General features: G+C 36.7%; 1 protein-coding gene across 3 annotated transcripts in view; it reads left to right on the top strand.

Moving 5' to 3' along the window:
- The window catches only part of USH2A (usherin), a 374988-nt gene that overhangs the window by 245442 nt on the left and 106833 nt on the right, over positions 1–22713 (top strand). For 2 of the 3 annotated variants that reach the window (XM_038134130.1, XM_038134129.1), the window contains exons 42-47: positions 9612–9946; positions 12975–13097; positions 15648–15811; positions 17768–17977; positions 19355–19557; positions 21372–21484. In XM_038134130.1, coding sequence (XP_037990058.1) covers positions 9612–9946; positions 12975–13097; positions 15648–15811; positions 17768–17977; positions 19355–19557; positions 21372–21484 — 1148 coding nt within the window. Of the gene's footprint in view, positions 1–2198; positions 2358–9611; positions 9947–12974; positions 13098–15647; positions 15812–17767; positions 17978–19354; positions 19558–21371; positions 21485–22713 lie in introns of those variants that run through there. The other variant, XM_038134131.1, reaches the window with a different exon arrangement.

Raw genomic sequence — 22713 nt, 5'->3', positions numbered from 1 at the left:
CTCTGGCATTATATTCCAGTTAATTTTCTTCCTTACACACCTGATTTTTTTTTTCAATAATAAACTTAAAAGATTACTTTTAACTCCCTAATCAGATCAGAAAATTACCTACTAACTTCTCCAAAATTCCAAGACTTCATTAAAATGCTAAGAAGTAAAAAGATTTTTTTTCCTGTAATTAAGTCTTAAGTCTGTATAATTTCAGATTTTTTTTAAATGGCTAATGAAGAAAAAATAGCATTTTTGTTCTTATTTACGAGAGATGAGTCTTACAGGACTACATAGGAAGTTTTCAATTATTCACATCGTTCTGTTGGGAATGAACTCTAGAGGACAGGATAACTACCATTGTTTTGGCTTGCATACAAACTTCATTCAAGGGAAATTAGTGTAACCAAACAAGAGGGATTTTTGTAGCTTAGAAGCCTCTTTTGTGTAAATACACACATGCTTCCATGGATTCAGTCTTGTACTAATGCCAAAAGTATTGGTACAGTAGCTTGCTCACCAGAGCACAAAACAAAGGACATTTGCATAAGATTGAAGTTCATCTGTTAGATTTATTATTTTTTGGTATACATTGTATTTTCAAAAGGTAAACAGAGTGGTATTACCAATGTAATCAGAATAATTTGAGGGTATGAATTTCAGAGTAAATGAATGCTGATATTTTTTCTTTGTTCACACATAATTTTAAACTATGAAAAAATGTGATTCACTATTAGACAAAAAAATCCTGAGCTTATGAAATTATGTTTTAATGTCTAAGAAATTGCATGTTACCTCCATGTTAATTGCAAATCAGTTCAATATGAGTACAATGGTTACTGTAAGCATTAATAATGATCGACCACTAGTAATTATGATGAATTGCTAGACTGCTTATTGAGGATTTGGGCAATCTACTTCCAGGACTCTGCCCTCTGTACTTCTGTAGATATATCTTAATATTCCCCACAATTTATAGTAAAGCATTTTTCATAGATTTGCCAGAAGCTGCAATGCTTAGTAAATAGTAGTTCTAGTTCAATTGCGTGCCTCCCCCCATGTCCACGTTTCACTGCGTGAGCTTTTTCACTTTGGCTTCAACTCTGAGCACAAAGACTCGCTGCAACCTTTGAAGCTCCAGTTAATGTGGTAAGAACATAAAAATTTTATATCTTACCCCTGTTGTTTTTTTTTTCTCCATGTGCATTTATAGCTCCATCCTAGATTTAAAAGCCTGTGGGTTATCAGAGATTGTGTCATTCTTTACTGGATGTCTTTGCCCAATATCAGACACGTGTGTTCAGTTGTAATTTTATTGTCTTTTTCTCAACTCTGATATTAAGTAATCTACCAATACTGAAAGTTAGTTGGGTCATTTATTTCTTCTGAAATCTGAATTAAGGCAATGCAGTTTTCTGTCTATAGTAATTAAATTTCAATACAGCATTGTTTTTTGAATTTGTTTTCCCTTTCTTACTGAAAAGTTCAGATGCTTATTTTCCTTCTTTTTTCCCAGCCTGTCATGAATATTCAAAATTCTCTAAAGCCCTTTAATGTCCAAACTGTATGAACTCCTCTATGAATGGTGGTCAAATTTAGTGTCACTGCTACTCGGACTTGTGTAGCAGTGTAGTCTCGGACTTGTGTTTTCCACCTGAAGATAAATATTTTTCATATCTGTTAAGACCAATTTTTGTCAAAGATGCTGAAGCCTGGATGTTTTTATTTCCGCTGATTGGTTTTACTGTCAGTTTTCATTAATTTTAAATATTTAAGTTAAAATGTTCAAAATAGTTTAAGGCGGCAGCATTGCATTGAGAAAAGTGACTTACATATATGTCTCTCCAAATATATTCACTCCTGAGTATCTCTTCTGCTGAATTCTCTTTGTTACTGTTACAGAGCATTGGTTCTTTGCTGATATTGACATAAATTATTGTATTTATCAAGTATTTTAATTTACTTAATGTTGTTCCATTTTATATTCATCATAAGTCAGGAAGGTCAGGAAGACTTGGTAAAGTTCCTGTGCAGAGAGTATCCCATGGCTGAGATATTACTTCAGTTCTGATTTCTAAGATTCTAAGACTTCTTAAAAATCTTAAAATTTCTCTCACTTGTCCAGGTCAGCAAGATGTTTATTTAATTTTTTAGCATTTACTATTCTAATAATGAATTATTTCTTCTCTCTTTAAAAAATTGAAACAAAGCTGTAGTTGCAGAAGAACTCATTGCACTTCATCACCAACGAGATAATAGACAAGACTTGCTGCACCCAGCAGTTTTCTCGCCTTCTGCTTGTTTGCAGATGGGAGCACCAGAGGAAGCGACTGGGATTTCATCTTACTTGTCGGTCTTCTTACAGATCTGTCAGATGGATTAGCTTGCTAGAGGTGGTGTTTTTTCTTCCCTGCATTTTTATGGCAAATTCATATCAGAGTAGGAGGGCTTGGAGAGCACTCAGGGCTTCACTGTGTTCCTGAGGCGGTCTTGAGTGAATGCTGTGTACTGGGAGAGTACAAGAAGAACAAGGGAGCACCTGTTCACAAAATATTTGGGGATTTTGCCCAAATTTTCTAGAACTAGGGTGGAGATCTGTAAACCTGCTGTGTCCCTTCATCCCAGTAACTGCTAGTTGCAGAGACAGAAAAACTGTGCAGTATTCTGCAAGGATTGCCTCTTAGTGGTTGAAATGTTTTCCTGTGTGGAAATAGGATGGATTTCATATGGAATTGCTTTACACTGGTGCCTGTAAGAGTCCTAGAAAGGGTTACTTTCCCTCCTGAGTAGCTCAAGCCCAGCACACCTGGTGCATATATCACCTTTGTAGTGTTCAAATGAAATTTGTGGAGTCCTTGGTGCTGTACAGTGCTTTTACCTCAGTGTCTGCAATGGCAACTCTTAAGCACAGGGTGGAAAACAAGGCATCTATTTGGGATTGTAATTACCTCTCGCCCTAGAGAGAGCTGTCCTCCCAGGTTGGAGCAGGAGGTATGGGAAGGGCACTCTGGGAAAGATTAGCAAGCGGCTCCTTTACCAAGCCACAGTAGCAAATCAATAGAGGCTTTTAGCTGTCAGTGCAACCAATCCCTAAACCATGAGCGCAAATATTTATTTCTACTGAAAACAGAGAATTTACAAAAAAAGAGAAACATATTTCCATTCCTTTATTTAGTCATCGAATCAATAAAAATGATTTGAGGAAGTGAAGAATTCAAAGTGCTCCAGGATAGTACTCATTTGAGTGTACAGCTTATTTTCATAGACCAAAGTTTTCACTCTGCAAGGAGGAGAATATCAACACATCAGGTCACTCTCAGGATAAACAGTTCTGATATGTGTGTGCTCCTTTAACATTTCATTTTAATCAGAATGGACCAATATCTCTCCATAACATTTAACTTGCTTTCCTTTGAGCAACAGAAAGTGTAAGGCTGTCGATAATTTTTAAAGTACCCATTTCTGTGACACCTGCATGATATTTTTTAATATTTGCTGAATTGATAATGTTCATGGTAGTGGAGTATAATGCGCAATAAACTGCTTTTGTGGCTGATTAAATGCCAAAGTGAAGTGGAGGTATTCAGCAACTGCAAAAGCCGTTTATTTAGTATATGCCAGTGCCATGAATATTATTCCTGTTACACAAGATTTGCTATACCCTAATGTACAGAAGTAGAAAAGATATTGTTTCTTTTTCTTGTGAGGGTTGCAATTGCTGTGCTGCTTCAATCTCACACTTCACACTGATATGACATTTGGGAATGTAGCTAGGTTGAGTGGCTTGAGAAAGAGTCTGGTTTCACAGTGAATAATTATTTGATGGAGTTCTTTGTGTAGAAAAGGCATTATGTGGCTGGGTACCCTGAACTAAATTAACTGTGTTATGCAAACATTCTAACTTTGACCTTAGAACTTCAGGAGGAAGTCCCTTTTGCTGCTGGGGTTCTTCCTTGAGGATTCTGGAAAAGGCAGCTGCAATCTTAATTATTGGCATGACCAGGGACCTGCTGCTTCATATTGCCTGTATTGCTCCCTCTCACTGATGACTGCCACCAACTGGACCGCTGACAGATAAAAACTACAGCCATTTCCTATCATCCTTCATGTAACTTATTTCTCAAGGTAGAAGTTGGCATGAGTTGGGCATAATCTTGATGTTTCTCTCCTGGGGAAACATTTTTTTTTCTTTGTAGTGTTTACAAAGATTTTATAATGGTCTCCTCCTGATTGGATGGAATAAATACCTCATTGACATATAGTTTTTGTACTGTGCTATTCCTTCATGATAACATCATTTAAAGAAACTTCCTGCAATTTGATTTTATACGAAATGAGAAAAATAAAAAAAATATTATTACTTCTCTCTTAATATATGTTATATATGTTGCCTGTGAGGAATGAAGAGCTGTGGTGATTCTGTGGCACCTAATTGCTATTCTGATTTCTTTTTTTTTGTTTGTTTTGCATATTGATTCAATAATGTCATTGATTTTCCATGGATTGATTATTTTTCTGAAGTATTTCCTCGTGAGTTCTCGGACTGAGGAAGGGTTATAGGCTTTTTAATTCAATTGTCTTTCATGTTTGTTGTTACCCACAGAGATGACAGTGTCTTACTTTGCTGTTCACCTGCCATTCTGTTCTTTGTATAGAAGAAACTGAAACAGAGAAAGCTGCTATTCCACCCTGCAGACTGAACAATGTCATTAGTTTGCTGTTACAGTATCTTCAAGACTTGCCATCTGCACTCTCTCAATAGATTATCATTTACTGCAACAGTGATAAACTTTTCTGGTCACTGTCTCTCAAAATTCACTACTAAATTGGATATGCAAGCGAGCAAACACAAATAAACAAGTCTCTATATTTATGGCTGTCTTCTGTTCTTCATTAGCCCAGAAGCTGGATAGTGGACTGCTAAATGCTGGTTGTTCTGTAAATAGGCTGAGATTAAAATGCACAGGAGAAAGATTTCAGCTGTAAGGAACAAATATCACTGACACATTTAAAGCAACATACCCTATAGTTACAGTTTGAGTATCATGCATGACAAAGAAGGTATTTTCTTTATCCATTTTCTATTTCCCAAAGAATTAGTTATAGGCACATGTTCTGGAGCTGGTGTTTTTTCTCTTACACATTAATGTTTCTGTCCTGGGAAGCTGATTCTGGTTACATAATGTTGGATGCAATGTTAATTACTCCAAGGTCACTGAAGTCGGTGCTAACAGCAAAGGTGATCCTTAAGTGTTCCTCCTCTGCAGGTCACTGTGTGGCAGAAAATGAGGCTGTAAAGACACTTCCTCTGTTCCAGGTTAAAACTCCCTTGTACTGTTTCATTCTCCAAACACTTCAGTCTGCAGTTACCCCAGAACATAATTTTGAGAGTAGAAGCAACCCTGATTGCTAAGCTGTGTCTGCTAAAGGGAGATGCAGCATGCCCAAGTAACAGCTTCATGCTGTGGAAAGGAAAAAAAAGGGCTTGGACTTTGTTCACCACCCTTCCAGTTGTATGCAGGTATGCCTGGTGCATCAGGGAAATTGTTTAGGAGCAATCAATCCTTATGTGAAGATTGCCTTGTAATGCTGCTAAGGTCAGGGAGACCTTGGTTCATTTGACACATAAGTGCTGCTTGAGTGACTTAGGCTATTCCAACACTCACAGGAACAAGCTTAACTTGCACATGGAGGTTTTCCATGTTAGGACTGATTTCTTGTACAGCTTGCTCATTTGGTATGGATTATACAGTGGGGTTTCATCAGCATCATCTCTCTGCCTTTGATAAATTTGAAATTCTCTAGTGTTGGTGTTTAGGATCATAACTGTTCTTTTGTTTTTCCCATTACTCAAGCAAAGCCCTAGGAGTTTTTGTAGTAGCAATCTGTTACTGCAAACTTGATTGTGCAGTTCTTCTGTGGTAGTTATTGCTGCAGCTGGGTGTGACTCGTGCAAAGTTTATGAGCAGAACTATCAGTCACCTTTCTCAGAATTTGTATTTCCAGTATGATCCTGGCTCTTGATTGAAGCCACAGTAATTTCTGCTAAGACAGATAAGTATTTTGGAGGAAATTCTTCTCCCAACTATTCTGGGGGAGCTGGGAGATTGTCAGAAGACTAGTTCCATTTAGCTGGAATGCAGAATTAGGGTAACAGATCTTTGTTTGGAGTTTTACTTCTTTCTGATACATGATTTAGTCTGGGATTAAGTCTTTCTGTCTCTAAAACTGGAATAATAATATTTGCAATTTGAGACGTACAATGTGCTTTGAGACCAACAGTGAAAAGCTCTCAGTAGTGCATTTATTACATTCTGTTTGTAGAGGTTACAAGCAGTATCTAGGAGAAATGAGAATAAAATGAAGCCAAACATGCTGATTTAAAAGCAAACTGTTGAAGCCAAGCCTGAACAGTAAAATAGCTTCCATGTGCCAATGCCTCTCCTCAGATAGCTCAGAATTAAGTTGCAGAGTTCCAACTGCTGTCAAAAAAGGAAAAAAACCTCCAAGGTTATAACTGTTTAATGGGGGGAAAATGGCTAATTTCTGTCTCTTTAAATTTTGTGGTGGAGAAAATAAGGTCCTTTGATCTTTAAATGAAAGCTTCCAGAGTCATTACATTGAATCAGTTAATCTCTCCCAGTAGTTACCTTATTCTCTCTTCCTCATGGGCATCCTCTTTCATGGTCTCAGTGCTGAGCTTCAAATCAATGAACAAACTGTTACTGCTTCCAGCACAGCCTGTCTAGTGAGCTTTCCTGCTTTCATGCATTGCCAAGCTCTTACCTCAAACCTTGGCATGTCCAAGAGGAGAAGAGGTCCAGTAGTGCCACGTGTGTGTTAACCAGGCTGGCTCCATCATCTTCATTTATGGGTCAGGCAGTCTCATTCCTCTTGACGAGAGATGTTTGTGAAGGATTGCATGTCCTGTCGTTCCCAGGTGACACAGGTAATTCTAAGCAGCTCAAGTGACACAGCAGGCTCAGGGAGTATCCTTGGTCATCCCACTACTTAGTTAAAAAAATTATTAATCAGAGCCACAAAAGATCTTCATATCTTTGTGTGAGATATCCATATCCAGACAAAAATAAGTTACACTTTGTGTGCTGCTGGCTGAATATGTTTGTTCAGAATGGTTTTTATTTCTCTCAGGGAAAAACAAAAAATTAAAGAAATTTCTCACTGTAAGCACCACAAAGCATATCTGTTACTTACGGTATGAGCTACTGTACCTGTTAGAGCACAACAAATACTGTGTGAAGTAGCTACGGTGTGAAGTAGCACCTGCGAGTTTTTGAAGGCGTTATCAGGCAGTGCACACGCTGGGTGAAAATCAGGAGCTGAGGTTATGGAAAGGCCTCTGTTCTCCTGTCATTAATCTGTTCTTTTATGTGAAGAGGTTACAGGGTATGATGAATCTTGCACAGGTTGTGTTAGAGTAATTTTTTAGGTTTAGACATGAAAGTTTCTGACTGTGTATCACTTATTTTTTTTGCATTTACTTCCCTTGTTTTGACTTGTGTCCCTTGCCTCTTGCTCCATTTCCCAACTATTGTGGGAAGAGAGGCCTCTCATCCCAGCTGTTGTGGGGTGAGAGGCTGAAAAGGCCTTGACCCTTTGTAAATGCTGCTCAGCAATAACAAAAATATCCCTGTGTTACCAATAATGTTTTCAGCACAAATCTGAAACAGCCCCATACGAACCCCATTCTACTATGAAGTTAACTCTTCCCAGCCAAAACCAGCACATACTTGTACTTGAAAACTTTTTCTGTTGTCTGTGCTAATTATCCGTTCTTCTGTTTCCTAAGCTTATCACTAGATCACATGAAATATTTCAAAAAGAGAGTTCTGCTCAATGTCTGTGAGAATGGTTCAGAGTCAATTCCTACCTTGTGTGAAATTTTGCACTGCTTTATCAGTGGTATTTTCTTTATTTGTTCGAACATGATTTGGGGCCAGAAGCTGAATACAGCAGAAATCTGAATACAGCATTTGATAATTAGCCAGAGCTAAGCCTTTCCTATGTGGGCACCAATAATCTTGGTTTTGCTGTCTTTACTCAAGATCACCCTGTTTCTAATTCTCTGTTTAATAGTATTCCAGAATCTGTTATCAAAATCCTTCAGCTTTCTCCAGCACTTTGCTGCCAGCTTTCTTACAAGTCTGATGGCCTAAGAGGTCCTTCTGTACCTAAAATATAACATTTTGTAATCCCATTTAAAAAAAAAAATTATAAATCAAGCTTCTCTGTTTCCATGGCCCTATGTAATTGTGCATATACATTTTTAAAGACAGTTATTTTGAAGACTAAGAGAATTAAGGAAAAAGTTCAAATTAACTGAAACTAAAGTATTGTATTACTATTTAACACTTCAGTATTTTGTTTGTTTTACCTAGGTTTTAGACATATACCTAGGTTTTAGGCATATCTAGGTTTTCCCCATTTCTATGCTCTTTTCTATGTTGTAGTCAATCCTTAATTATCTCATGCCTGGGAGGAAAAGAGACAGCAGTTGTTATAGATGAGTGGGTAAATGGCAAGAAAAACAGTCCCAGAGCAAAGCAAAGCTCGTGTGCTCTCTGCACTGGGATTTCTAGGGAAATGAGTATTGATAGATGCTTTTACACTACCTTTATGAAACTTTGAGATCCCTAATATATGTTAGGTTACATGTCCTTGTTGTGCCAGTCTGAAGGCCCCTCTATTGTGATACCATGGCAAAAAGCCTTAAAAAATAATTTAGAACATTCATGCACTTTATAGTGCAATTGTTTGTGTGTGATTCTTCAGTGGAGCTGGTAAGAATAAATATATATATAAATGTGTTATCAACCCCCTGCCTCTAAAAAACCCTAGAAACCTAAAAAATCTCCCCTAACTTCAGTTCAGTAAGAACAAAACCACAGTAAGAGTAGCAGTATGTATGTGTGTGTATATATATATATGTATGTATATATATATATGCATGTGTGTGTATAAATCTATAAAAAAACATGAATTCTGTATGTAACTTCCAATTTTTTTGCAATCAAATTTTCTTAGTATAATTTTATAGTTCTTAAAATGGAAAATTGTCCCTGTTCTTTGTCTGATACTTACCAGTGTAATTTGTTAATTAAAAATAAAAGGGAAAACCTGCCTATTTCATTATATGAAGAGTGCAGAAACATTTGTTTTTTTATAGGAGCTAATGCAGTTACATCTTTTTGAAAACTGTGGAAACACAAAGTAAAATTTGTTTTTACTCTGCCACTGGTGGTCAAGCATACCAGGTAATACACCCTAAGAAAATAAGTGACAGTGATACTTATAATAAGTATTGCACTTCTGCTGATGCATCTGAACATCTCATGGAATTTTGAGTGATGTGGAATGTTCACATTTTATTGGTAAAGCAAAATAATAGATTTTTCCATGGTTACAACTGGTACTGTGTACCTTACTAAAATTAAAGATTAGATTTCTAACTGATTTCCCTTTAAAAATAAAAGTCTGTTTTGATTGAAAAGAACATCTTCAGATCCTGCTTGTGTCCATCTGGAGCATGCTGTGTCTGTATTTCTGCAATGTGACTGTAAGAAATCTGTTATTTTAATTTTTTTTTTCCCCTCCTCCTCCAGGTCTCCTGGAAGCCTCCTCTGATTCCGAATGGAGAAATCCTGAACTACGAGATTCGCATGCCTGACCCCCGCATTGTCATTGCTGGGAACCCTTCATCGAGGCTGAGCCATTTGGTGACCAACCTGGTCCCCTACACGAACTACTCGGTCACAGTGATAGCTTGCACTGGAGGTGATGGCTTTCTAGGAGGCTGCACTGAGAGTTTGCCCACAAGAGTGACCACACCCTCAACAATTCCTCAGAGTGTCAGTCCCTTGTCTGTGACTCCAGTCAGCGAATCCTTTATTGCCATCTCTTGGCAACCACCACTAAGGCCCAATGGTCCCCATCTGAGGTAAGCTGAGACTGAGAGAGCAGTTTGCTTCTCCTTATCTAAATCTGACTCAGAAAATTCTGAGTGATGCAGACTTCGTCATGTGATCTCTTAATTTTGGATTTTTTGCAATTCCTCTTTAGGGCTCAGAAAAGAGTCAGGATTATTCAGGGCAAGTGTGTTTTCTGTGCTGAAAGGCTCTGGGTCTCAGATCAGTGCTGTCTGAAAAACCAGAAAGAGCAAGCACAGGATATTTGCGAAGTCATAAGTGGTTTGGCTTGCAGCATCGGCCACTTTTTGGTGACGAGTTCAGGCAACAAGTTCCACCAATAAAATGACAAGAACAAGAAGAGATCTTTGTAAAGATGAGTAATTAACACATCCAATATTTTCAATACTCTGGGTTATTCCCCATGAAGAGATGGAAGGATGATGACATGAAATAATCTTCAAAAATTAAGTGATGAATAAATTTTAAATAAGACAGTGCATGAGAAAAATGGAAGCTGAAGGGCTAGAAGTGTGAGGGCATAGCAAAAATAGGAAATGCAAGGAAGTGCTGGGTGCAGCAGACTGGGTTTCACCACAAGAGCCAAAGAAAGGAATCTTCTCTGAGATTCATCTAGAATGATGGGATGGGAATCTTGACTTGAATGTTGAATACTGAGCGTGTGTGTGTAGATATACATTAAAGAAATATGGATTTGAGTGCATAGAGGTATACAAAGACAAATATATTTTTATATATACTTAATAAAAATGTCAAATCTTTCATTCTAGTGCTTTAATGTATTGTGAAATGTTGTGCATGGAATTATAGCTCTGTAGTCCATATGTTCTGGTTAGAAGCTCTCTTCTAGGTGTGCTGATGGGTTCAATAATTATCATGTAATGCTGTTTCAGTTGCATATGTTATTACAGTGCAGTAGCTTTACTTTTTCTTCAGGCTTAATTAGGGCACACTACAACTGAATGAAATGATGATTGCTCTACAGTAAAATTTGAAGTCTCAGAAAAGCAGTGTCTGTTATTCTGGGGTTAACAACATGACCATTTTACCATAGCTTATTGAAGTAATTCAGCACGACCTATATCTGCAGATTTCATTTCTTTCATGGTGTGCCATGCTGCCCTCAACAAGAACAACCACTGAAGCAGCTGCTCTGTACAGCATGATGGAACAAGAAGTCTGCAGCAAGCAGAGCAGCAGCAGCAGCTGCCAGTGGGGGTGATTTACACATGATCGCCACTCAGTGTTCAAAAAGATTTGATGTTTTTCAAGACTCATCTATGAAATATATGGGACAGAATATGCCAGGATGGTTTCCTATAAAGCTGTAATGATCTGTCTTTGAGTTGACACTGATGAACCACTCATGTGAGAGCTGTTCTTATTATAAAGTCATCTGATTTTTTTGACAGAGTTGGAGTTTAATGAGTTTTTACTATTTAATTTCTGAAGTTATAATCTGAATTTCTGCAGTAATTCAGTTTGGCATCACTAAGTGGCACAATGCTTGCTTGTACCTGTTGAGGATTATTCCCTAAACTCAAGGGCAAAAATTGTTGGAAGTTATGCATGTACTCCTTAGCTGCTATGGAGCACAGGAAGTGTCAGATCTCTCATAAGAGCATCTCAGTTGTTTTCTGGTTTTGAAGCAACACTAAATCACTGTATGCAGTATCTGTTAAATCTGGATGGTATTGTCTAACATGTCCTTATCAGACTGTAGATGATCTTATCTTAAAGAAGTGTCAAATTACACAAAAAGCCATTGGCCAGCATGATAATTACAACAGAGTGGTGACCCACACCAAGATATTCTGCAGAACAATTAAACACGGAAATATTTTCACAAATGTGCATTTAAAATAAGAGTGTTTAAAATCTGCACAAGTGCCCACGTACTTCTGTCTAGAATTTAGCAGTAAGTGTCTTTCCAGAATGGGAGGCAGGGACAAGATGAAATAGAGCAGCTCAGCACTTAACAGAATCAAGTTATGTATTTAAGGAAATATATATGCATATGACCCTAATTTGCTGGGGTATCAAACTGAAACAGTTATTGAAAGAATAAATTAAACAGTCCTGTGGAATTTAATAAAGAGTAATAATTCTAAAGATTTGGAACAAATATATCTAATTTTGTTTTCTTTAGAGTGCAGTTTCCTTTGTAATCCCTAGAATGATTAGGAAATGCAGACTATAATATTATCCCCTTAGTTTGTGGCACTTAAATGATCTAATTTTTTGTTAAATTCCAAAAAGGTTTTGTATGAAAGATGATGGAGAGTGTGTGATGCAGCCTGGGTGAAAAGCATGTTTTCCAAATCAGGCAGTCTCATGGCTGACCTGATGAAAGATGGGCTTTGGCTGACCTGCTGTTTGGAACAGAGACAGGAATACTGCTTCAGATACCAATTAAAACCAGGATGAAATAATTTGGTGTTTCAAGCTCACATCATGAATTTCTACCCAAACACAAAGGTGCCTTGCTAAGGTGTACAGATGGCTGGAACAGTTAACTCATTCTGTGCCTGTTTTCTCCTGTAATTTACACTGTGGTTGTTTGCAAACACATTAAGTACAAAGGCTTACTTAAGCTACTACTAATAGTAAAATAATAATGGCAGTGCTTTTTGTTTCAGTACATTTGCAAGAAAGAGGTACAATCATTTAGTGTTCTGGAGCAACCTGTGCTTATCACGCAAGTCTGCATAATACACTGTTATGGGCTATTTGGACTTGCTCTTGATAGCATTTCCACAAAGTTTAAAATCCATAAATCATTGAATAAACCAGGTTTTTATTCAAATGGAAATGCTTAATTTTCCATTTTCAAAGTAATTTCATTTTTTTAGTAATTGAATGTTTTAAATCACAAAACATTAAAAAGAATGTTTATCTCAGGAAGTTTACAGCTGTAAAAACAAAATAATGTGTGGCTTTAAAAAAACTGGTTGGGTTGTTTTTTGTTTTTTTGTGGTTTTTTTTGTGTAATAACATTAGTTGAGATAATCCTGGTGTTCTGCTTGTCTTTTGTGTTAGATATGAGCTCCTGAGACGTAAAATCCAGCAACCACTTGCATCAAATCCCCCTGAAGATTTAAATCTGTGGCACAATATTTACTCAGGAACTCAGTGGTTTTATGAAGATAAGGGTCTTAGCAGGTGAGATTACAAAAACTATAAAAACAAATGCTGGCATTTTGTATAGTGTATGTTTAATAGTTCAAAGTATTTCTTGTGTCTTTATGTAGTGAACATATTAATTATGTAATGAAATATTTTTTGTCATCATCTTTGGTGTTAATCATTCTAATATGCAGGGATTTATTATTAGTGTATCATTTTTGACTCATACATTGCTTTGCTTTCAAAAACAAATGAAAATAAAAGTCACATGAAATTTTAGCATCGATATGCTCATGCAATCAAACCATTTAGATTTATGTGTACAGATGCTGTAGATTTGCATGTTGTGGAAATTGTAGCACAGGCAGAGTGCATGTGTGAGGGAAACACCTGAAAATTGTTTTCAGCAATGTTTTTTCACCTGATTTTTTTGTGTTAGCTTCATCACCATTAAAAGCAGGGTATTTAGAAAGGGGAAATGGAGTGTGTGATCTGTTCCTCAGTATGTAACAGACCTGCTGTGTGGAGTAGAGCACAACATTTACTCTTGATCAACCTTAGTTTCTACACCTTGAAGTCAAGGCTATTGCTCCTTAAGACAAAACACACAGATGAAGAAATTGTAATGGAAGATTCAATATGGATTCTGCATTGGGTTTTTCTAAGTAAAGTCTCAGGAAAACCCTCATGGATGGTTTCAGGGTGTGTGTGTGTTCTGTGTGCTGGTGTGCTTTATGAGAACTCCATGTCAATCACTGACCCTCAAATATCTGTTCTTTCCTTCTACTTCTGTAAAAATGGAGTGAGCATCCCTCCTGAGCACAATAGGAAACAGGAGAACATGACCTCTGCTCCTGTCAGAGACACACCAAAGCAAGCTGAGGGCTAATGCCTCTGGCTTGCTTCTGCCTACTTGCTGAAAGTCACTGCTCATTTCCATCTGTTGCAATAACTGCTCACGGAGCTGTTCTTGTACCACTCCTGCCCAAGTGTCCATTTCTTTCTCTCAGCCATGCTTGAAAGTCTGCATAGAGTTGTCCTTGGTTTCAGCTTTGCATATTTTAGTGCAGCAGCCTATTTTAGTGTATGTAGCAGTTATGTCAGCAATTCAGAGGTAGCAATACATTCAGAGCTTCAGTGACTGATTGTTAGGCACCATGACATTTTGGGTTGAATGAGCTATGGCCAAAAAAGTGTGCCTAACCCTTGAACACACCTGAACACTTCTCCTGGGGAAGGTTCTGCAACCTGCAGCTATGTTTTCGCAGTAAAAACTCAGGAGTTTGTGGCTGGTGAGAAGATGCTCAAGCACTTAAGCCTTATTTTTCCCAAAAGAAAATTAATATATCAGCATTTATTTTCATTTGTCACACTTTACACATGCTTCAGAATTACTGATCTTGTCAGATGGTTTCTCCATTTCTAAAAGGCTACAACAGATTCATTTGATTTTCATTGATGAAAATATGGATCAAAAAATGAATCACAAATTCTCATCAGTAAATTCCAAGACTAGAGTACTTTCCTTTTTCTTTTGTTGTATGTGTGCTACAATGTCCAAGAAAGAATTAAATGTCTGCAAGTGACAGAAGAAGCAGAGAGAGAAATAAGATGTGTTTTGTATATTTTCCCTGTTTGTCAATGCTTAGAGTTGGAGTTGGAGCTAGTGAGTTCCCATTAAGATGCTCTCTTCTCAGTGGGACTTCTAAAGCTTAGCTCTTTTAAAAATCAGGGTGTATAGTAAAGCATCTAAAATAAATACAAAAAAAAAAGGTAAATATACAGTGTGGGTGAGTAATTTTTGTACTAAAATCTCTACATATTAGGCGTTTATTGTACACGTCTTTGTTGTATCTGTAGACATTTATCCCACTGCAGCTTCAGTCAAAATTTGAACAAGATGATCCTGAGTTTCTGTCTTTGTGCAGTTTTGTGGGAGGCTTTTTTATGAGGAAATTAAATCTGAGATTATGAAATCCCACTTAAAGTACATTAGTATGCCTTTTGCTTTAGGGAAGAAATGATGACGTGACAGTCACTTGGTTTACTAAATACACATGTAATTTTTAATAAATCTGTGTAATTGCAATATGCACAGTTCTGAGGAAAATCACTTTATTAAATGTGTTTGAACTCCTAGGTGCCTTTTTTGGGGTGTTTTTGTAGTGAAAGAGTCTTGACTCTGTGGTAAATTCCTTTTACAAATGAGACTCTGCAAGTTAAAATCAATGGGTTTCCCAAAAGAGGAAAAAAGCCTCATTTGATTAAATTCTGATCCAAATTTTGGCAGGTTGCCACTGCTGTAATTACATATTGAATTGAGCTATAATCTCTCAACACCTCAGAAGCTAGAACTATGGAGAAGTGAAATACTGTGTTTTATTTTTGTTACCATGTTAATCATGCTGAATAATTTCCACAAAATAGATGCCTCTTATGAAGTCTTCATTGGTGCTTCCCATACAGATGAATTTTTGTGCAGAGGGAGAAGAAACAGCAAAACTTTGGCACAGGCAGAAGGTTTACAGCAAATAGTTTCTATGTCTGCATTTTTCATTCCATTTAATTATTTTTAAAATGTCTTAGGTACACAACATATGAGTACAAGCTCATAGTGCACAACGAGGTAGGATATACATCAAGTGAAGAAGTGATAGCTACTACATTAGCAGGATTACCAGAGAAGGGAAGTGTCCTCATTGCACGTGCTGTTAATCACACTGCCGTGGAAGTGGAATGGTCAAAACCAAGTAAGTGTGCTTAGTATTTATTCCAGTAACTAGATGCTAACCTGCCATCACTTACCATGGCCTGCCTTGCTCTCAGAGGAAACACAGTCCTTGCCTTGATTTATAATATACCTAAATGTCCTTGAAAGGAAAGGAGAGAAATAGGAAAAAAAATGTGCACATTTTGCTCTTTCTCAGTCATGTTTGTATTTATTATATGCTCTTTCTGCAGAATGAGAATAGTGAAAATGAAGACATAATTAATGCAAACTCGTGAGACACGTACTAAGCAGTACTACACGAACTCCTGTTGTCTTTGTGGCCTATTTCATCCCTTTGTTTAAAAATTTACATCTACATTCCTTCATGATGAGATTCCCTTTCTCTCTTTATGCTCTGCTCCTTAAAATGTATTTAGCCAATTTCTCTAGTTGGTTTGTTAATACAGCAAAGGGGAATTTCTTCATGACTTAAATGCAAATGATACTGTAAGGACTGGGTGCTGAATTGCGACAAATGTAGTCTCTTTATTTTATAATTGCATGCCTGAAGTGAGCATGCTTATAAAAACTGACAAATGTAATAGGTCTGAAGCAGCTCCCTGAAGTTTCATTACCTTGGTAATCTAAACCCCTGACCTTCTAGATGTAGGTAATGCAATCTGGTTTTATTTTCATTCATATCGTAGAAATTTCCTCCATATATGTTTGTGAATGTAGAAGTTAAACACCAGGACAAGGCCATTCATTATTTGTAAACATTATATTTTATTACTTCTTATGTTTCAAATAATCACATTAACTATTTTGTTTGTCAGTGTTTCATTCTTTTTTATAATATTAGTTTTTAAATTAGTTTTGTGTTTTCTTTGAGAACTTGGAAACCATCAATATAAGTTGCCCTACTGAAAGTTTCCAGCTTCTAAGGATTTAGGCCTTGTATCAGTACCACTTAAAAGTAGCGTATCATTCTTGATTAAGAATTTCGATGACAAACCCATATATTATTAGGTCTGAAAAAATGCTTTTGGCTTTTATTAGTCCTCTGCCTCAGTGAGCTGAGTCCTGTTCAGTAGCATGGTGAAAAGACTTTCAAGATTTTTGTGTTAGTGCTTACAGTTTTCATTGTAATTATACTTTTCATCTCGATGCCTAGGGGAAAAGAAGTTGCGTTTAGTCAGACCTGAACTTAAACTGTTTGACAAAAGGACAGATAAGATAACAGATGACATCTGAGTCACTAAAATAGAGAAGACTTGCCTGGAACCAGTGCTTATTCATCAGCTCAGACCAGTGAATATCATTCCCTGTGCAGCCTGAAAACTGTGCTGTTTTTTCTTTCTCTGGGGAAGTTAGTGCTGGGTAAAATACATTTTAGAAAGAAATGTGAGGATCTGGGGTTTTTGTGCTGTATGTATAATGCTTCCGGGTGTATTACAGGTTTAAATGTAGATGATGTGCTTATGCTTGTTCTGAAACAACAACACATAGCTTCTCACTGTACTGTGAATGGCCAAAATGCCATCTGGGTAAAGCTGAATGTCAGTGGAATTTATGGCATAGGCACAGGTCCTTTATTCATGGCTAGAAGAATAACACAGGATTGGAGTGTGCTATGGGAAGTGTAGTTTGAAGGGAAGGAGCAAAAAGGCCTGCGTCCCACTCCTTGCAGTGGGTTTTGCCTATTAATTTGTTTATTCCATTGTCTTCATGGGGACGTCTAGAGAAAGAAAGCTTTCTCTAGTGTTGGATAGGATGATGAACCATTAATGATTTTGACAAATAGGGAGTCTCTTTTAGAGAGTGTCACTCTTTAAAAGGGTGAGATTGGAGGCACTTGATGGAATCTTTCCTTTTTTATAAAGAAGAGGTTCTGCATAAAAATTGGTTTACTCTTCACAATGAGTGTTGTTGATAAAAACTTGCTGACTGAAAATTTCCCAGTTGATGTCCCAATGTTTTTCCTTTCTTTTCCTAGCACTGCAGGATTTACAAGGAGATGTTGTTTACTACACCCTCTTCTTGAATTCTACTGATGAGAAAAGATCTCTGAGGGTCCAGGCTGATGTAAACTCTGTAATCATAGATGATTTGCAGCCCAACACGGAGTATCAGATATTTTCTCAAGTTTTTAATGGAGTCCACAGCATCAACAGTGAAGTTGTGCATGTGACTACCTCAGATGGAGGTTGGTTAGCAGTGAATGCAGCTTGGCTTAAAATCCAAGAATGAAATTGATTGATTTTTGTTAGGGTTGAGATCAGTCATCCTTCCATTATAAAATTTCCGGTATAAAAGGAAAAAGGTCTAAAACGTTAAAATGCTTAAGTGCTAGTTGTCATCATGTGGTAGATCAATAAACAGTCCCACTGAGACAGAAGCAGAAGCTCTAATAGCAGATATTAACCCAGTTGTTCTCATCTTCTCCTGCATATTCCTGTCTGTGTGGAATAAGCTTGGAACTAAGTTCATATCAATAAATGGTGGACTTTAGAAACAATTAAAGGGTTTTTAAAAAGATTTGCTCTGTGAAGCGACGTGCTTTTGACATGACAGATGTACATAAGGCCTTTCCTGAGTCACTGGAAACTCTGGGTGCAAGTTCAGCCTCTAAGAAAATTCTTTATGAGTCATTTCTATGTCAGTGGGCAAGTGCGGAGCTGGGGTGGAGGTTGAAGATAAAATAATAATAATAAAAAAATGTGCATCTGAAATGTGTTTAGAATGGTCTTTCTAATCTTTTTGCTTTATAAAGTCTCATTATAAACATTATAATATCATTACCTTAGAAGCAAGTGTTCCAGGTCATTAGCAAAGCACTTTAAGGGAGGATTCCATTTCCTTTCTCATGCCAAAGGTCAGCACCTTTTGTTTATAAAATAGAATTGATGGTTAGGGCAATTTTTCAACTGGTAAAGATTGTTTCTTATGATAAAAATAAGCCTTTGCATAGTTATTTCTGACATGCTTAGATAATTATGTAATTTAACGCTAAGGAAAGTGTTGGTTTTTTTCTTTTTTTTTTTTTTTAATAAATGTTAGACTTCATCATTACCTAGAGTAATCAACACTTGAAACCATTTACATAATGGCAATACTGTATATTGCTTCATCTATAAGGCTGATAATGTCACGTTCCATCAGACATAAGGTATTTTGGTCTCAGGTTTTGCTTTAAAAGCAAAATGCTCTATTCTTCTTTTTTTCTTTTCTTTTCTTTTTTTTTTTTTTTTTAAGAATTAGGATTGGGGAGACATAAAAATAATATTTGCATGTTGGCAGTGCAGATGTGTGAGTAATTTATCACCATATCTCACTGGCCACATACTACTGATGATTGACACTGTGCTGCTGGTATAAAGCGTTTTACCATCAGCTCTCATGATTTCTAACTGAGAGTATAATAAGCCAATTTACAGAAGACTACAGACTGTGATAACTTCATCACAGGAAAGCAGATAAGCAGTGAACCCTTTGCTAAACCTAAATACTAATCTGCATTTGGTTAAATAAGTGCTTTTGCAGAGACAGCTGGAGTTTATTCAGTTTCTTCCTTTATTTCTAGAGCCTGAGGGCATGTTCCCTCCAGAGGTTGTCATCATCAACAGTACAGCTGTACGTGTCATCTGGACATCGCCTTCAAACCCGAATGGTGTTGTCACAGGGTACTCTGTCTATGTAAATAACCAGCAGTACAAGACTGGAATGAGCGAGCCAGGATCCTTTCTTTTGGCAGATTTGTCTCCCTTCACTGTGTATGATATCCAGGTTAGAATATATTTTCTGGGTTGTGTGACATACTTTAATTTTACCTATTTCCTTCTACTTGGATTTCCAAGAAAAATATTGTTCTGAAAATTTCTTTATACACATAGACATGTATTTGTGCTGATGCTTGTGTGCATATCCATACAAGGAATGTATTTATTTTTAGCATATTTTGGTTTGTGTACACTTTTTGTCACAAATTTCCATTATCTCCTTTTTCAAAGTGTCAAAACTGCTTTTACTTTCCCTTAAATGCTCTGTGCTTCAGCATTAGCAAAGCCCCAACATATATTACAAAGAGGCAAAGATTCTACTCCTGCTCATTAAAAGAAAATTTCAATTGTTTAAGAGACATCAGGCATGCATGGTATATCTGTACAGTAAAATAATGATGTTGCATTTAACACCCATTATAATTTTTTTTCCTTATCCTTTTGAGGAGGCAGCAGAGCTGATCTCTGAAATCATCAGAGTACTTTCTATGATCTTAATATGTGGAACATTTTTTCTTTGCTTTTCCCTTTCTTTCTCTTTGCCTTACTAGTCACATATCTAGTGAAAGGTAAAATACTGTGGGCAGAAACATATTAATAAAAATAATAAAAAAATAAATCTTTCTGTCCTGTCTTTGGATTAATCTCTTCAGGAAATGGATTTTGACACTTGATTGTAACTATTCCTGTCTATTTCATGAAGGTTTGGTTTACATTATTACGTATGATATAAACTTAGTAGTACCATGTATACTTAATTCTGATTATTTGCAGCCAGTTACTCCATGCCATAAATAAATATCACACAGTAACAGGCACACTGTAACAGATTTCCATGTTCCAGCCCCTCTGAAGCAGCAAACCTCCATCCATGAATACACATGTGACTTTCTGAATGCCACTTGGAAACACATTTGTCTTTTCTCAATAACAATGCAAATTCAGTGTACTGCCTCACTTATAGACCCTCTATATTAATTTACCATGCCCACCTTCTGTTGCTTGAGATGTTAATTATTCTTCTCTTCTGCTGTGCTAGTATTTATATCTGCATCAGTGTGATAGGTAAAACCAAAATAAGATCCCTTTATTTTTTTTTTCCCTTTTGATTCTTTTTCTTCTTTTCCTGCAAACAATATTATCTTGGATGCATGTGCATCTCACTGCACTAGTAATCTTACTGCATTATTTTTCATTTTCATGCTTTTTTTATTTGAAGTAACTTTCCTGTTGGCAATACAGAAACAATGTTATGATCCTTCAATACCTATTTCACTTTTCTTAGTTTAATCCCAAGAATTGAAGGAATATCAATTTATTTCTATGACATGTTTTCATAAAAATTGTACAATTTCTATTTGCATTTCTTACTTTTAATTTACAAAAGAGACATGAAGAAATAGAACACACTAAGGAAAAATTATTTTTATTTTTGTGTCAGAATATATAGTAGGAATAGAAAGATTATTCAAGGCTTCAAGTGAAAGCACATTTTTTTCAGAATTGCGTACTGGGGTCTGCATATACATGCGGACAAATAAGTTCACTGCAACTCTTTTGGTGATAATTTAATAGAAAACAGCAATTAGTGTCAGAGGGCTGCATGTACCCTTCTTTTAAAAATGATGTGGGAAAATGTGATACAGTGCAGTAAATCTTTGTCAGATATACTAATCTCAAAGCTGCAGTATTTTCCTGGCTGTATGGAATCTCTTAAATAGAAAAGAATTATATCTTGGGTGAAGCTCCACTACTAAACAAGTAGTGGAGCTGAAAAATTTTTGCAGCTGAATATGTGAACATCATGTTCCTCTCCGTCAGATTGAAGCCTGCACGGTGTATGCCTGCGTGAGGAGCAATGGGACCCAGATCACCACTGTGGAAGATGAGCCAAAGCAGCTGTCAGCACCCATTATTCACATAAGTGGCTCAAGGTACTGTGCTATAGGTGGCTTTCATGTATCAGGGACATTTGTAGTGAGAACGGGGACCAGAATGTAAAGTTGTCTTCTCAAAATTGAATAAGGTGCATGAAAGAATTCAGTATGCACTTTGAAAATGTTTTTAGTGGTTGTTAACTTTGGTCTTGGAGTTTTTTTACTGAAAGATCAATCAAAGAAGTCTCAGCCTTAGTTTATTGTACATACCCATTTGGATATCACTTTGCTGAGATAATAAATAAGGCATTAGTGGAAATAGTTAGGAGAAGAAGTGTAGTGGAATGAAAATTATCACATTTTGCTGTCAGTTAAGAAGAGGAAGATTAATGTTCAGGGAGCAATGTGATGCTGATAATGGAAACTTAGAATAATTCTGGGTAAAAAAAAGTCACCTATCACAGCAGTAAGAATTAGTAAGCTATCTGAAAAGGCATGGATATCTATGTCTCCTTGAACCACTGTTTGCAAACTGCCTATCCACTACATCCGCATGCATGGGCAAACTTCTCAATTGTAAAGGGACCATCAAATTTGTAGTCCTTAGAAGCAGCCAAATAGTAGTTTATGCAGTGATTCTTTGGGAGTTAATATCTTCCAAAGACAAAATAAAACTCAACTTGCAAACACATTTTTTTAGAATTACCCCAACAGTAAAGCAGTTAACCTCCTGTGTTTGTGTTATTGTTCCTGTGATTTTCCTCTTCTGGGGGAGTATGCTCATTAGCAGTGTTTCTTTCATCAAAAGAAAAACAAGTCTTTTGAAAATAACTAGTATCTAACATCTGAGCCTTCAGAAATGGCCAACAGAATGGAGTTGCTACTCCACTCTCTTAAGGACTTCAGCTTCCTGTTTGTTATTTGTATGTTTTGCTTGAATTGAGCATTTGTCTCTGTATAAGGGTGAAATTAAGCTTGCTATTTTTCTGTCACACATATAGATACAGTCAAAGCTTGTTTGATGATAAGAACCAAATTCAGCATCTCATCTTTTGCCCTTGGCTTTAACTTATGTATGCCTTTGTCTGTATTGTCTGTACTGCAAACGCTTATGCATGTTTCTGCTATTATATATAGACTAAATATGTCATAACACATGAATGCAAAAGGATCAAAAATGCCTTCCTATTTTATAATCTGCTCAGCCAGAAACAGACTCTGTTTCTACACTGCCTTTTCCTACATGTCATATTATCATCAGCTGTTCTAATATCCCAAAAGAATAC

The sequence above is a fragment of the Motacilla alba genome, chromosome 3, assembly GCF_015832195.1.
Source record: "Motacilla alba alba isolate MOTALB_02 chromosome 3, Motacilla_alba_V1.0_pri, whole genome shotgun sequence".
NCBI lineage: Eukaryota > Metazoa > Chordata > Aves > Passeriformes > Motacillidae > Motacilla > Motacilla alba.
Note: the sequence above shows the minus strand (reverse complement) of the source record. Positions and strands in the feature narration are given on the sequence as shown.